Source organism: Rhea americana, unplaced genomic scaffold (genome assembly GCF_003343005.1).
Source record: "Rhea americana isolate MKP2758 unplaced genomic scaffold, rheAme1 scaffold_200, whole genome shotgun sequence".
Taxonomy (NCBI): domain Eukaryota; kingdom Metazoa; phylum Chordata; class Aves; order Rheiformes; family Rheidae; genus Rhea; species Rhea americana.
In genome coordinates this window covers 1,233,142-1,246,584 of record NW_028186151.1, presented here as the reverse complement: position 1 = coordinate 1,246,584, position 13,443 = coordinate 1,233,142, and the positions used below count along the sequence as shown (strand labels likewise).

The 13,443-nt window shown below is 48.2% G+C and overlaps 2 protein-coding genes across 4 annotated transcripts in view; both read left to right on the top strand.

Moving 5' to 3' along the window:
• Positions 1 to 529: 529 nt before the first annotated feature.
• On the top strand, positions 530 to 8,544 carry NME9 (NME/NM23 family member 9). The gene is made up of 5 exons (XM_085303936.1): positions 530 to 612; positions 4,278 to 4,335; positions 5,165 to 5,268; positions 7,368 to 7,439; positions 8,407 to 8,544. The coding sequence occupies exons 1-5, from the start codon at positions 580 to 582 to the stop codon at positions 8,536 to 8,538; spliced, it is 399 nt and encodes a 132-aa protein (XP_085160062.1). The 5' UTR covers positions 530 to 579; the 3' UTR covers positions 8,539 to 8,544.
• Positions 8,545 to 9,747: 1,203 nt separating this feature from the next.
• Positions 9,748 to 13,443, top strand: part of VPS8 (VPS8 subunit of CORVET complex) — a 93,332-nt gene continuing 89,636 nt past the window's right edge. For 2 of the 3 annotated variants that reach the window (XM_085303906.1, XM_085303907.1), the window contains exons 1-3: positions 9,786 to 9,976; positions 10,326 to 10,394; positions 12,246 to 12,376. In XM_085303906.1, coding sequence (XP_085160032.1) covers positions 9,836 to 9,976; positions 10,326 to 10,394; positions 12,246 to 12,376 — 341 coding nt within the window. In that variant the 5' untranslated portion in view covers positions 9,786 to 9,835. Of the gene's footprint in view, positions 9,977 to 10,325; positions 10,395 to 12,245; positions 12,377 to 13,443 lie in introns of all 3 variants that reach the window. The other variant, XM_085303908.1, reaches the window with a different exon arrangement.

The window sequence follows — 13,443 nt, the reverse complement described above, 5'->3', positions numbered from 1 at the left end:
ACTCCCTGCAGAAGCCGAGAGCAAACGCAGCAGCTCAAGCCAGATCACTTAGCTGGAGATGCCAGGGAGCTCATATGCGAGCCAAAGAAAGGATCTGGGCAGGCAGGTAAATGCTGGCAAATTCAGTGTAAAGCTGGGTGCCGGAGCTGGGCCCCCTCCTGCCGCTTCCCCTGGAGGCGCCGGCAGCGACCCTGCGCAGGGCTCCCGCGCGCCGCGGCCCCGGGGAGGGCGAGCGGGGCGGGCTGGCAGCCGCTCTGCTCCGCTCCGCCCCGCCGTTGCCAGGGCCGCGCTGGGGCCGCCGGCGCCGCGCAGGTGCTGCCGGACCCCCGGCTCCTCAGAGTCACCCGGTAAAAAGGCCTGAGCAGGGCCGCAGCTGGGCCTCGGGTCCCGCTGAGCCACCCCTGCACCCTCCGAGGCGCGGGGGTGCCGCTCAGGGCGGTGGGTGCCGGGTGGAGGAGGAAAGACGGGTGAAAAAGCTCTCTCCGTGGTGCAGGTCGGCCCACGGTTGGATTCGCGTGGGTGGAAGAGGATTGCCGTGTTTGGGGCTGCTGCTCAAAGGAGCCTCGTTGCTGCAGAAGAATGGCTGCAAAGAGAAAGGAGGTGGTGCTTCAGGTCAGTAGGAACCAGCCATGGTAGAAACACCTTTCAAAGCATCTTTTAAACTTACTGTAAGTGCGAAGAATAAAACTCTCAGTCCTGGGGTATCCCAGATGCTGCTGGTAAAGCTCTACTGAGAGGTCCCAGAGTTGGAGAAGCATTCCTGAAGGCAGGACCTGCCTGGGAGGACCTGGCAAGTGGTGATGGGGACCTGTCCCCATCAGCAATGCTTCGCCCCAGCCAGAATTGAGGAGCAGAGTTTGCTTCTAGGCTGCGGGCTGATCTCAGAGGTGCTATGTGCTGGTGGTGTCCTGGGGTCTGGCTACTTTCAGAAATCAAAATGCACCCAAGTTTCACAAGAGACTTGTGCACATTTAGAAGTAGGCAGCTGGGGGCTTGCTCCTGAATATCTGGCAACTGTCATGAAACATATCTGACCAAATACTTACGGATCACTGGGAAGCTGGAGAAAGCTTGAGATACAAGAGCAATTCAAAGGCTGGAAAACCTACTTCCCAGGGATGTACAGAGGGATTTTCTTCTATTTAGATCGTAGAGGTGACTGGATGCTTTATAACTATGTGCATAAAGAAAAGATTTCTGAGGGCAGTTTAGGAAGCAAAAAAAATTGAAGTTAAATTGAAAATGAGATGCGAGTGCTTAACAGGTAGAGTCAATAAGCAGAAGGAAAAAAGCCGAAGTAGATCTCAAAAGTCTGCATCAAATTTTGAAACACGTTCAGGCTTGAGAGAAAAATACTGAAAGCCATTCTTGATTCTATTACCCTGGGTTGTTCACTGCAAAAACTGGAAAGCATGGAGTGACAACAATGAAAGCTTGTGTAAGAAGAGAAAGATTGTTGCTTTGTTAAGGTAGAAATGCCTTTGTGCTGCTGCGCGTTCCACTCTGTCCCTCTTTGATGGGAAAGTTAATTTAAGCAGAATTTGTACCTTTGGCAACTTGGTGCACCCAATGTGGGAGAGCAGGGTCTAGATCTGCAAAAAGGTGACCGTTCACAGGTGCAGATGGAAGCCTAGCCTTGTGTAGAAGGTGAAGTGATGTCCTAGAAAAGTTCGAGGAATGTTAGAGAAAAGCCAGGTCTCTCAGCTGCCTCTGGACATTTGAATTAGCAATGCACTTTGAATGGATCTGGTATTGCTTTCTGAGTCCATCAACTGGACTCACAGCTGAACTCATTATCACAAATTATCATCATCATAAATCAGTTGGAACTCATTAACCTTCTGTGAAACACTCCTAGGGTGGCCTTAGCACCAGGAACACCTGAAATCATTTTTTTAATTCTGCAGATGTTCTCTTAGGAAAAAAAAAAAAAAAAGTTGGGGTTATATGCTGAACAGAAAAGCAGTTGGAGGTGTTTGAACAACTCCCTGATCTTTGAATGAGGCAGGGTCCTGGAGAAATGGTTCTGTGTGATCTCCAGTGACATCTCAGAAAGAGGATCTGTGAGAGAGACCATTAAGTTTGCACTGGAATTTCCAGTCTTGAGAAGTCTTGACTTTGCAGTTTTAGCAGTCCTTAATGCATGTTGGTGTTAATAGCTATTGAATAATAGCTAGCCTTATTGCGCCTTGCTGTCTTCCAGTGTGGACCAAATGTAGTTAGGATTAATGATATCAACTGAGAAAATTATTAAAAATCTTCATTATTCAGGATGAACTAAATGGAGCTTAAATTTTTTGAGAAGCCTTTTGTTAATTTTGGTTTTCTAAGTGCATGCTGAGGAGTAAGTGCTGTAAGCTGGGGAAGGGACCAAAGATTTTTTTCATTTCTGGTAACTGTATTTGAACTGAAGAATATAATAGTACTTAGCCCAGCATAAGGAATTGTCTGGGACATCTTTGACAGTGCCCTGAACAACCTGATGTAACGCTGAGCTTTGAGCAGGGGTTTGGAGGCTCCAGAGATCCCTTCCAACCTAGATCTTTGTCTCTGTTTGCTATGTTTTGGGAATCCTTAAGTTGCCACTGGCTTCAAATTCAGGTAAGAACGTGCTGTGCTCAGACCACCCTCTAGTGACCAGATACTGACAGTCAAAGTCATGTGTTTACTAGTTGTTTATTGCATTAAGGCTTAAACACCTCAACAAAGCAGTGTGGCTTGTGTGGAGGCACAGTGGGAAACTGTTGATGGAGAATCACGTGGCTTATAAATTTGATGAGGCTTAGGTCCAAGAAGGAGCAAGGAACGGAGGAGTCATGCTACTGCAAGCACATTGAAGCAGCATGTGGGATGCCAGAGTTCAGCTCATGCTCCAGACCAGGAAGAGAAACAGTGAGGGTGCCTGGAGTCATCCTGGAGTCTCCTAGAGCATGCAGGCCTGCAAGCAGAGCAAGAATCGAGTCATTTTTAGAGCTACAACCACAACTTCTATCTCAGTATCAGCATAGCAACAATGAAGCAATATTAATAATTTGATAATGCAGCTTTAGCAGCTGCAACCTCAAGTAATCATCCAACTCCAGCCTCTCTCTCGCAATTCAGGAGAGCTAAAAAGAACAGAGCTGTGTCTTGAAGCTGAGATTAAGACTGGTATGATAAACCCAGATGTTGTGTCAGTGTACCTCCTCCTTCAGTTGTGCCGTCGATTCTGCCATTCAGTGCTGTGTTTCCTTGCTGGTGGCTGGTGAACTCTCTACTGTGCTGGTTCATGCTGCTCTGCTTTCAGGTCAGCTCGTCCCCTAAGCCCCACAGACCTAGCTGAGCCCATCGGTTGCTGTGAAAGGGTCTTACTGCATGTCCCCGCCCTGTTCCCCTTCTACCTGGCTCTGCCTTGGCCTCTCTTTTGCTCTGGCACTCATCAATCTTTTTAAAAACTTGCTTATATTGGGGAAGAAATACTCTTTTTTTTAAATGGGATATTTTTCCTCTGGATAGTGAGATCAGCTCACAGAGGAACCCTGAATAAGCCGGGACCAGATGGGGGCAATGGGAGTGTGTGGCCTGGAAAGGTGGGCATTTCACTAGTTGCTTGTTAGGTGATATGTCCAAGGCTTAACTTCAGCTAGCAGGCCATCTTTTCTCCACTAAGACCAAGGAGTACCGAATGACCACCTTCTCACTGCTGCTTTTGAGCACAAAGCTCCCTCTGATGGGAGGAAGCCCTTGGAAGCAACGCTGTGCTGTGGCCTAGCAGGGGTGTGTGTGTCCTCCAAGTCCGCAATTCGTGCATGGTGATCCAGCAGTCATCTGCCAGCAGCTCCTACTGACTGCCAGCCTGTGTAAAAGCACCTCTCACAGATCACAGGGTTCAGGTTACAGCAGAAAAGTTGTGTCTCTTCTATAGCAGTGATGCTAAGGTAGGGAGCTTGGGGTCCCTCTGCAAACCGGGGCTGGGATCCCCAAGCAGCTGGGCTGTCCAAGCAGTCGCAGCTACTAAAAGGGGGAAGGCTTGCTCTTCCCATATGCCTTCTCTAGGCTCTGGTGAGCCTAAACAAGTCTCTAATCTACTAGTTTTCTTCAAAGTTAGCTGCCTCGCCGATGGGTCTCTGTGAGAGAGCTGGCATTTGCTAGGAGTAAGAGCATGTGGGAGGGAGGGAAGGAGGGAGAGCTTGCTGGTGGGGGCTCCCTGAATTCACCTCGATGCGCGTTGCCCTACAGAAACCAGCTAACCTGGTGACTCACTGTTGCTCTTACTGTGTTTTTAAATTTTCACACAGATTAACATCAATAACCAGGAGCTCTGGGAAGAAATGCTGTGTCTCAAAGGACTCATTGGTAAGGGCTAGGTCAACATGTAAGATTGCTTTTGTTCAATGTTAAGAGGACTCCAGTGCTGTTAGGAATTGGTTACTGCAGATAAGGAGGTTCAGCTGGTCCTTCCACTTCCATTGCCCTGAATGGAAATAGGAAACATCCTGATAGAGGAGAGACTAGCTGGAGGTCCCACTGTCTTCTCGCTTATGTGGAGCAGTTATTACATGGTCACAGCAGTGCTGGTGGAGGGACCTCTGGAGTCTCTAGTCCAGCCACCTGCTCAGGGCAGGACCGTCCCAAGTGAAGGGAAGAGCCCTGATCTCCAGGATGGAGGGGTGATTAGGCAGGCCTCAAGCGCTCTTCCTCTGTGCAGCAGTTTTCCCTAGAAGATCTGATATTCTCAAGGTCACAGCAATGTAAATGCTTCTTCTAAAGACTCCTCCATAACTTAATTATTATCTTACGTGCAATGTGATTTCACCCTCTGTGATCTGGTGACAGAAACCTTGCAGGAGTGTGACAGTTTCTATTTCAGCGTTGAATCTGTAGCACTTTTAGGTGTTCGGCAGGAACCATGCCATACTCCAAATAGACCTATGGGGCAACAGCCACAGGTTGCAGCTTGAGAGGTTCAGGTTGGACATTAGGAAAACCTTATTCCCAGAAGGGTGGTGCAGTACTGAGTCTCTGGAGAGAGGCATCTCGATCCTTACAGGTTTTCAAGATCCTTTTTATTGCGCTAACAGCCTTTGACAGTGCCCTTCCGAATGGTGATGTTGCAAAGTGGAAAAGTGCACAAACCAACCTATTGGTATATAGAATGTAGACTGATCAATTTTTCTGTTTGTAGTTGTTGATGCATTTCAAGCCTGGTGTGGTCCGTGCAAAACAGTAGTGGATCTTTTCCGAAAAATAAGGAATGAAGTTGGCAGTGACCTCCTGCATTTTGCAGTGGTAAGATGAAATGCGGCGCTGCTTCAAATATCCAGTCCCATGAAATCAGCAGATAACTAAAGGTTGAAGTCATTTATGTGTACAACATTGAACCAAAATGGTAACAAACCAGGGGGACTTCTAGTTTCCGTGAGTAAGCGTGCTGAATGCAGGCAGTTAGTTACTGGAGTAAGACAGGGCTCGTATCAGTGAGAATTTTCAGGCCAAGTCTTGCTCTAACCCTGCCACCAGCTGGCTCTTGTTCTTTGGCAAGCTGACAAGTTTGTTGGCAGATGGTGTGTTTAAGGGCGCAATAAACTTTTCCAGGTATTTGTTTCTCAACATGCAGCGAACTACCTCGGCCACTTGCACTGGCCAGGACCAGCAGCACACAGTTGTCTTCTCTGTCTGAAAGGCAGGAGGAGGTGAGTTTGTTCAGCTGGGGAAGAGAAGACGAAGGGACAGATCTAACTACTGTCTTCAACTGTCTGGTGGGGGGTTAGAGACAAGGCAGAGCCAGACTCTTCTCAGTAGCACACATCAAAAGAAGAGCAGGCAGCAAGGGAAATTCCAGGTGGGTACAATGGGAAAAGCGTTCACCAAGAGAGTAGTCAAAAACTGAAGGAGGTTCCCAGAGATCCTGTAGAATAGTGATTCTTAGAGATACTCAAAACTGAGTTGTATCCAGCCTCCAACAATCTCCTGTAACAGGTTAGCCCTGCTTGGGCAGGGGCTTGGACTAGAGCCTTCAGAGGTCCCTTCCTGCTTCAGTCATGCTGTGACTCTGCCTAAAGTGGATTAATAGGCTGAATGCCAGCACTCAGAGGGCAATTACTATGCGAGCTGTGGGCAGTGAGGTTCCAAGTGAGGTTCTGACAAGTCTGTCAGAAAAGGTATCAGTTCTTGAAAATGAGGTCTAGTTAATGAGCAATGATAGTGTATCTGTGCTCTACCAGATCGTCGAGTAGAAGAGATGCGGACTGGTTACCTGGTCAGCCTGTAAATCAGCAAGATCAAGCAAGTGACCTGGGGCTCCTGTAACCCTCCACGTGCCACCTGGTATCTTGCACTGTCCTGTGCACAGCATGCCCTGTGTGTGGCCAGATGCTAGTTCTGTCTTGGTGACTGAGAAGGAGGGAAGACTCCCCTGCTACACCTGCCTTTTGTCTTTGAGATCATCTGTCAGCTCAGGAGGGAGCTGTAGTAGAAGTTGGGTGACTTGTGCCTGTCGCTCTCCATGTCTTGGCAGGGGAGAACAACAGGCTCCCCTGGCCTCCCACTTAGGCAGTAGCAATAGCATTGGTTGCAACAGCGTAGCGCTCTTGTTGGGGCTGTGGAAATGTGGCTGCTAGGACATGTGCTTAACCCAACTGTGGCTGCAGCATCTGCCAGCTGACTGGCCTGACTCGCAGTCCTTCTGGCAGAGCCAAGGCTTGCAAGGGTGGATGCAACGAGGAGGCAAAACTTGTTCTCAAGGGCCAGTGGGGCTGTTGGCGGTCCTGAGGCCACTGCTGGACTTCTGTTATCCAAACATGGGCATGCTAGCAGTGTGCTGAGACGGCTCTGCCTGTCCACAACCCTCCCTCAGCCTTCAAAGTATTTCAGCGTAATTTAAATCAGGCTTTTAGGGATTTGGCTGCACAGGTGCAAGACACTTTGCAGTGACACTGCTCAACCCTAGTTGGTTAAGGAGGAAGAATACAGGCAATGTATATATACAATAGGGGTGTGTGTATATATAATATATATTTCTCTCACACACACACGCACGCGCACAGACACACGTTTCTCAGCAGCACAAGTCAAATCAAGTGTTGTTCCCCCAGGATGAAGGTCTGGTCCAGATCAGAAATCTGCAGCTCTTCTTGTGGCAGATCTGCTGCCCACAGCAGCTACCTACATCTGGGGCCAAGCTTATGCATGTTATGGTCTTAACACTTTAATGTTACTAATGGTGACATATAATTAAAAAGTTAGAAGCCCTTTCCAAACCTTCAGGTGAACAAAGCCAACTACATCTGGTATTTCTTAATGCCATTTCACATGTACATGTATTTCTCTGCAGCAGAAATGTTTTTCTAGAAACCCTTTTTTTCTTTTTAATCTTGCATTCCTTTTAGGCTGAAGTTGATTCTATTGATGCTCTGGAAGAATACAGAGGAAAATGCGAACCTGTCTTTCTGTTTTACACAGTGAGTGGAAATACTATTACAATAGTTGCTTAGCAATAAGCTTGACAATTGTCCTCTTAGATGCTCTTTTCATGTTTTCACCAATTGTTTGCTCTGGATTTGTATCCACTACTATCTACTGGTGGTCAGATGCTGCATGTGTAAGAATGTGCAGCCAGGCTTTATCTCTAAGTACCTACTGCCTTGTCCCCAAGCAACAATAATTTTTGCTTGCTTATATAACTTTGTTAATAAATGACTAAACAAGACAGAGTGAAGATGCACCATATGGACGAAGTAAAACAATTTAAAGTAACTGCACAGGAGGATGAAAAGCAGGCAAAAGAACAAAGCCCCAGGAAGACTTTCTCTAGCTAGAAGTTGTCAGATTGGTTTGGGGCTTTTCTGGTAGCTTGACAGGTTGTGGGGTTTTTTTTGTCTGTGGGGAGGTTCTTGTAGCCTGTGATGGGTGGCTCTATTTCTCGGGCCTTTTCCCTCCCTGAGATGGTGTCTTAGTTGTAAAAATCTGTGACTTGCACACGGGGATCCCTGCAATACTGGGACACATAGATGTTCACAGGATCTTGTGACTGATGAGTCCACGTGAGTAGTGTTCACACCATGTGGGCATATGTGTTGTCCTGCAGAGTCTTCAGGTTCAGCCTCCTGCTACTGGAGGAGCTCACTCTGGTCACAAGCTGATTTTGCTGCTTCTGCAGCCTGATCAGGAACAGCAAAGAAGGTTGCTCCAGAGCTCTCCTTTTCTTCTGGAGAAGAGGAGCCCTGTCCGGGGGGAGGGCCTGACACCCGAGGCCCTGGCCAGGTGGACAGGACTGCAGTGCCCTGGGAGAGCTTCCCACAGGGAACTCGAGGCAGACATCGGGTCTTTTGCTCTGTATACAATAGATAATGTTATAGGCAGTGATATGGTGATTTTGAGAGTCCCACCTGAGAACTTAGTGACCGACTCACATTTCATAACTTTCAGGGAGGAGACTTAGTTGCAGTTGTAAGAGGAGTAAATGCACCATTGCTGCAGAAAACCATCCTGGAACAGCTGGCAGTGGAAAAGAAGGCTTTGGGACGTGGAGGAGAGCACGTGGCAGTAGTCAGGCACTGAATCCCTAACTATTGTGGGGGAGCGTGCCAGAGGAAAGGCTCAGCTCCCCAGTGCCAGCACGTTTCTGCAGGGGGTTAATTCCTTGCAAGAATTCTGTCCTTCCACCTGAGTGACTCGCAAGTCTGGTTAGTGTCCACCGGGCCACAGAGCCTACCTATAAAGAGAAAAACTGGAGAGGGTGTTTGTGTTCTTCAAAACCTCTGTCCTCTTGGAAAGAGGAAGGGTAGCACATGCTATCCTGCTCTGCTAGATGAAAGATAAGCTACTGTGCTTTCTCTTGGCCTTTCTGTTTCGCTTTTGATCAAACAAGTAAGGCAGGCAGGGGTGTGGGACCCTCTTTGTCTGCTACCCAAACTGGTAGGCTGGCTGAAATAGTCAGGAGACCAGGATAGCTTGGGTGTTTGACACAATCGGGCTAAAATATCTATTTCCTTCTCATGTGCGTTATTTTACATTTCTCAGTATTGTCTCCTTGCCTCCTAGCTTAGTGAGGGCTCTTAGAAATCCCCCATGGTTTTTTTGACTTGAATAACTGCAGTACAGAATTAGCTGCAAATACTGCTCATATTTTCCAGGTTGCTTAAAAAAATTATATTAAGGTGGGCTTCCCCCAGATTAACCTCATTTAAAATTAGCCACATATTCCTACTGGTTGTTGTCTCACCCAACTTAAAATCACAGAACAGTTGAGGTTGGGATGGACCGCTGGAGATCATCTAGTCCAACCCTCCTGCTCAAGCAGGGTCACCTGGAGCACGTTAGACAGGGTTGCATCCAGGTGGGCCTTGAAGATCTCCAGAGAAGGAGACTCCACAACCTCTCTGGGCGACCTGCTCCAGTGCTCTGTCACTCTCAGTGAAGAAATTCCCCCTGATGTTCAGGCGGAGCCTCCTGTCACATGGGAGACTTAGGGGAACTTCTGACTCCAGCTACTACTTTTTCTTGGATTTCCTGATGCACAGCTGCGAGCTGGCTCTGAGCACAGCAAAGCCCGGGACCCAAGACCGTGGGACTGGTAGCGAAGCCCGGTTTCTCTTGGCTGGGACAGCTAGGCCGGCAAGGGCTGTTACCGGCCGGCTCTGCGCAGCGCAGCAGCCGCCGGGCTCCGTGCAGCCGCGGCCCCGCGCCGCGGCAGCAGGGGGCGCCGTAGTGGCGGCGGCGCCGCGCGGCCCCTTTAAGGGCGCGGCGGCGGCGCCGCCCGGCTGCGCCTGCGCAGGGGGCGGGGGGCGTCTCCGGGCACCGGTTCGAGTCGCGGCGGTGCCGGCCTGCTCTGCCCGCCGCGCTCCCCAGCCCGGCGATGGAGGCGGCGGCGGCGGAACAGGCCGCCTGCCCCGCGGGGGCGGAGGCCGAGCTGGGCAGGTCGTCGTGCTCGGAACCGCCCGCGCCCAGGCTGAGCGCGGCGGAGCTCGACCGCGAGCTGGACTCCCGCAGCGAGCTGGTGCGTCGCGAGCCTCGGCGCGGCCGCGTCCCGTTCCCCTCGCCGCGCGCAGCGGCGCCGCGCCGCCTCCGTGGGGCTCGGTCCCTTCGGCGGAGCCCCGCGGCGGCCGCCCCCTCTCCCCTCCCCCCCCCCCCCCCCCCGGGGCGAGCGGCTTCCCTCAGCGCCGCCGGGGTCGGGCAGGCGCGGCGGCCGTTGGCGGCCGTTAGCGGCCGTTGGCCCCCAGCGCGGGCTGCGTGCGGCTGAGCTGCGGGCGGCGGCGGCGGCCCCGCAGGAGCTGCCGGCAGGAGGCGGCTGAAATCTGGAAGGCGAGCGAGCAGCCTGAGCTCAGCCTGTGGTTTCTGTTGTCCAGATCGATGACAAAGAGTTCGACATTCCTCAAGTCGATACCCCGCCAACGCTGGAAAGCATCTTAAACGAGGTGAGCGGCTTGCGGATGATGCAGCAGCCCCCCGCAGGGCTGCTCCGAGGTGAGGCAGCGTGTGCCCTGCTGGCTCTTCCTGAGTTTTTTCTGAGAAACGCCGTGGTGTAACTTCATGATTTCCTGAAGCGAATGGCTGACAAAGTGCATGTTCAGTGGAATAATTACTGTACAGCGTGTAATACTGATTTTTTTTTTTTCAATCAAGATATCTATGGCTGAAACATAAAGGGTTTCCATCAAATTTAAGCAAGTTCAGCTTTTGGGTTTGGGTAGTCACCTGAAGACTCTACATTGTATTAAAGGTCGGTGTTGTCAAACAACATTGCTATTTTTAGTTAGTAATAAATACAAAGAACTCTGGGTAATTTCTAAGGTGCAGGAAAAATGAGAACTAAACAGTTCGCAGCTCTATTTATGTTGTTTGTTTCACATATGTGGCAAAAGTAATTTACTGTCCCAATGTTTGATGTTGCTAGTACTATCTTGTAGGCGATGACTGAATTTCAGACTTGCTTACACTCAGTTTGATGTCTGCTTTATGATAGCTAGGTGAGTTTATGGTCTTAGGAAGGAAAAGAGAGAGGACAGCGAAGTAGAGACAAACTCCCCCCAAAAAACCCCCAGATTTTAACCAGCTGAGGAAGTTGGTGGATGGACTTTTGGGGAAGCCAGTATAAAGAGAAAAGGAGTTTGCGGGGTGATGGTTCCTTAAAAAAAAAAAAGCTGTATTAAAGATACAGCTGAGGTGTAAAGCATCCCAAGCATTTAGATACAGTCAAGCAACTAGTGTAATAGTCATCAGTGGTTTACTGCCCAAGTAAAAGAGGATGTGGAACGCTAACGTATGTGGCTATGTCTTCCTTCTGGTGCTTTGGATGAAGGTAAAGAGAACTTACAAATTTGGGTGATATCAAACTGGGGAGAGATGCAGTCATCCACCTTAGAGGACAGGTGTAGAACTAGAAATCTTAAACTGGAGAGGCAATCAGAAGGAAATGAAGTTCAGTGCAGACAGTGTATTACTCTAGTCTTACTCTAGTGCTATTCTTCTTGGTGAATACAAGATGGAAATGATTGATTAAATATCTCCTGAAAAGGATTTTAGAGGATCACAACCTAACTGAGCCAGAAGTGCACACTGTTGCACTGAAGAAAACACAGTTAATGTGCACAGGGCTACCCTGTGTAAGGCAAGTGAGGTCCACTTGCTCTATTCTCTGCACGTTTGGTGTGAGGTGAAGTATCGCGTTTGCAGTCTCTGGTTCTGAGCCTCAATGAAAACATGAATGGTACTGAATTCAGAAGACAGCAGAGAGAGCGACCATTTAAAAACAGTATAAAGACAAATCTGCGAAAAGTCTAAGGAGAGAGAGATGGTCAGAAGAAGACAGCTCAGGAGAAGAGCTCAGCTGGCCCTTCTGTTAGCAGCCTTCTCTGTGGTTGAAGACTATGGGCTCATATAAAGCAGCAGGAGGGAGTGCTAGATCCTTAGCCATCATTTGGTGGAGAGCTGGAGTAAATAATAAAAATTCTATGTCTTCTCTTGGCAATTAGAGACCTTGAGAATGCCTCAGAGGTCTGTTAAAGTTATGATAAGAGTAGATCATATCTGGTGAAGGAAGATTGATTGAACAACTTTCTTTTCAATGTATTTTTATGATTATTGTGAATTTCCACAGTAGCAGTTCAATAAAATAATAAATAGTTCTGTTCTTGTATTTGAGAATATCTCATTATCCTACTCTTCTTGATTATTCTGTTTTACTGAAATACTGTTTTGCTAATGTTTCAGTTAGGGTGTTGTGTAATACGAATGCTTAGCAAGCTGTGGTGGTTCTCTTCTTTCAGACTGATGATGAAGAAGAGTCTTTCATTCTGGAGGATCCCTTTCTCCTGAACATTGATAACACAGATACGCACTCCTATGATACATCTTCTGTAGCAAGTTCTGACAGTGGGGACCGGACACACCTGAAAAGGTACCACTAGTCTGATACCCTAGGAGGCTGAATGATTTCTGAAGGAGGATGCTTTATGTAGGTTAAAAAAGAATTCTTCTATTTTGAGTGGGTAGAAGAACAATCCTAAGCTAAGAACAGTTGAAACTCTCCTCCCCGAGCTTTTATCTGAGCTTGCAGTCTGTCTGTCACCTGGGCAGGAATGCTCTCACCATGCATGTGGATTTTGTATCCTGCTATTATATCACAGTGCTTGAGTTCAAGGGGGATTCTGCTGTGAGGACTCCAGTGAAGCTGTTCTTGACAGAACAATGTTATTTCCGGGATTCATTTTTGCACAGAAAGCTAACCTGCTTGAGCAATAAGTGCATTTTATGGGGAAGAGTTATTAAAATTTCTGTTTTTTAATGGTATCTTTAAAACCTGAAATAGGTCAGGTTTAAGAAAATTTTTTAAAGATATATCTGATGACTTCCAGAATCTGCAAGCAGTTAATAGTGTTTTTAAAATGCATGCATTGCTGTTAGTCCTGTAAATGGAATTTGAATCTTGTCATCTAACAGCAGCCTAGAATGTGATAGTTAGCCATAGTGCTGCTGACTCATCTCATTAGTTATTCAAATTATGACCCGATCCTACCCTCAGAGCCCTCCCATGGCCTTCTTATGTTCTGTAATAGTAGGTGGCCTTTGACATCTCTTAAGCTGTGATTGTTCTGTCATGAGTAATTGCATAGGATGTGACACACTCCAGGCGTGACAGTGTATGTTGGCATATGGTGGTGTACTGACCTGCTGGCCTTTCTCTTTTCAAATAAGATGGCTTATATTGGATGAAACGTAGCCTGGAGACATTGGAGTGTTTTCCAGGCTTTCATACAGAGGGGCCAGAAAAACCAGAAAATATTGTCATGTCTGACATTTAGGTCCTTAGCCATAATACAAGCTGTGAACAACATGTTTTTGCAGCCTGTATGTGAAGCACATACTTGTGTGCCTCTCAAGATAGGAACCAAATGATTCTCTCTGTTAGTTCTGCAATTTTGGCTTTCTGGTGCTGTGTACTTGGCTACAAAATTGCAGTTTTCC

Excerpts from the sequence above, each read along its gene's own strand:
- NME9 (XM_085303936.1), top strand. The coding sequence starts at position 580 with ATGGCTGCAAAGAGAAAGGAGGTGGTGCTTCAG. Across the intron at positions 613-4,277 it reads GAAAGGAGGTGGTGCTTCAG|ATTAACATCAATAACCAGGA; the intron begins GTCAGTAGGAAC and ends ATTTTCACACAG. Across the intron at positions 4,336-5,164 it reads GTGTCTCAAAGGACTCATTG|TTGTTGATGCATTTCAAGCC; the intron begins GTAAGGGCTAGG and ends TTCTGTTTGTAG.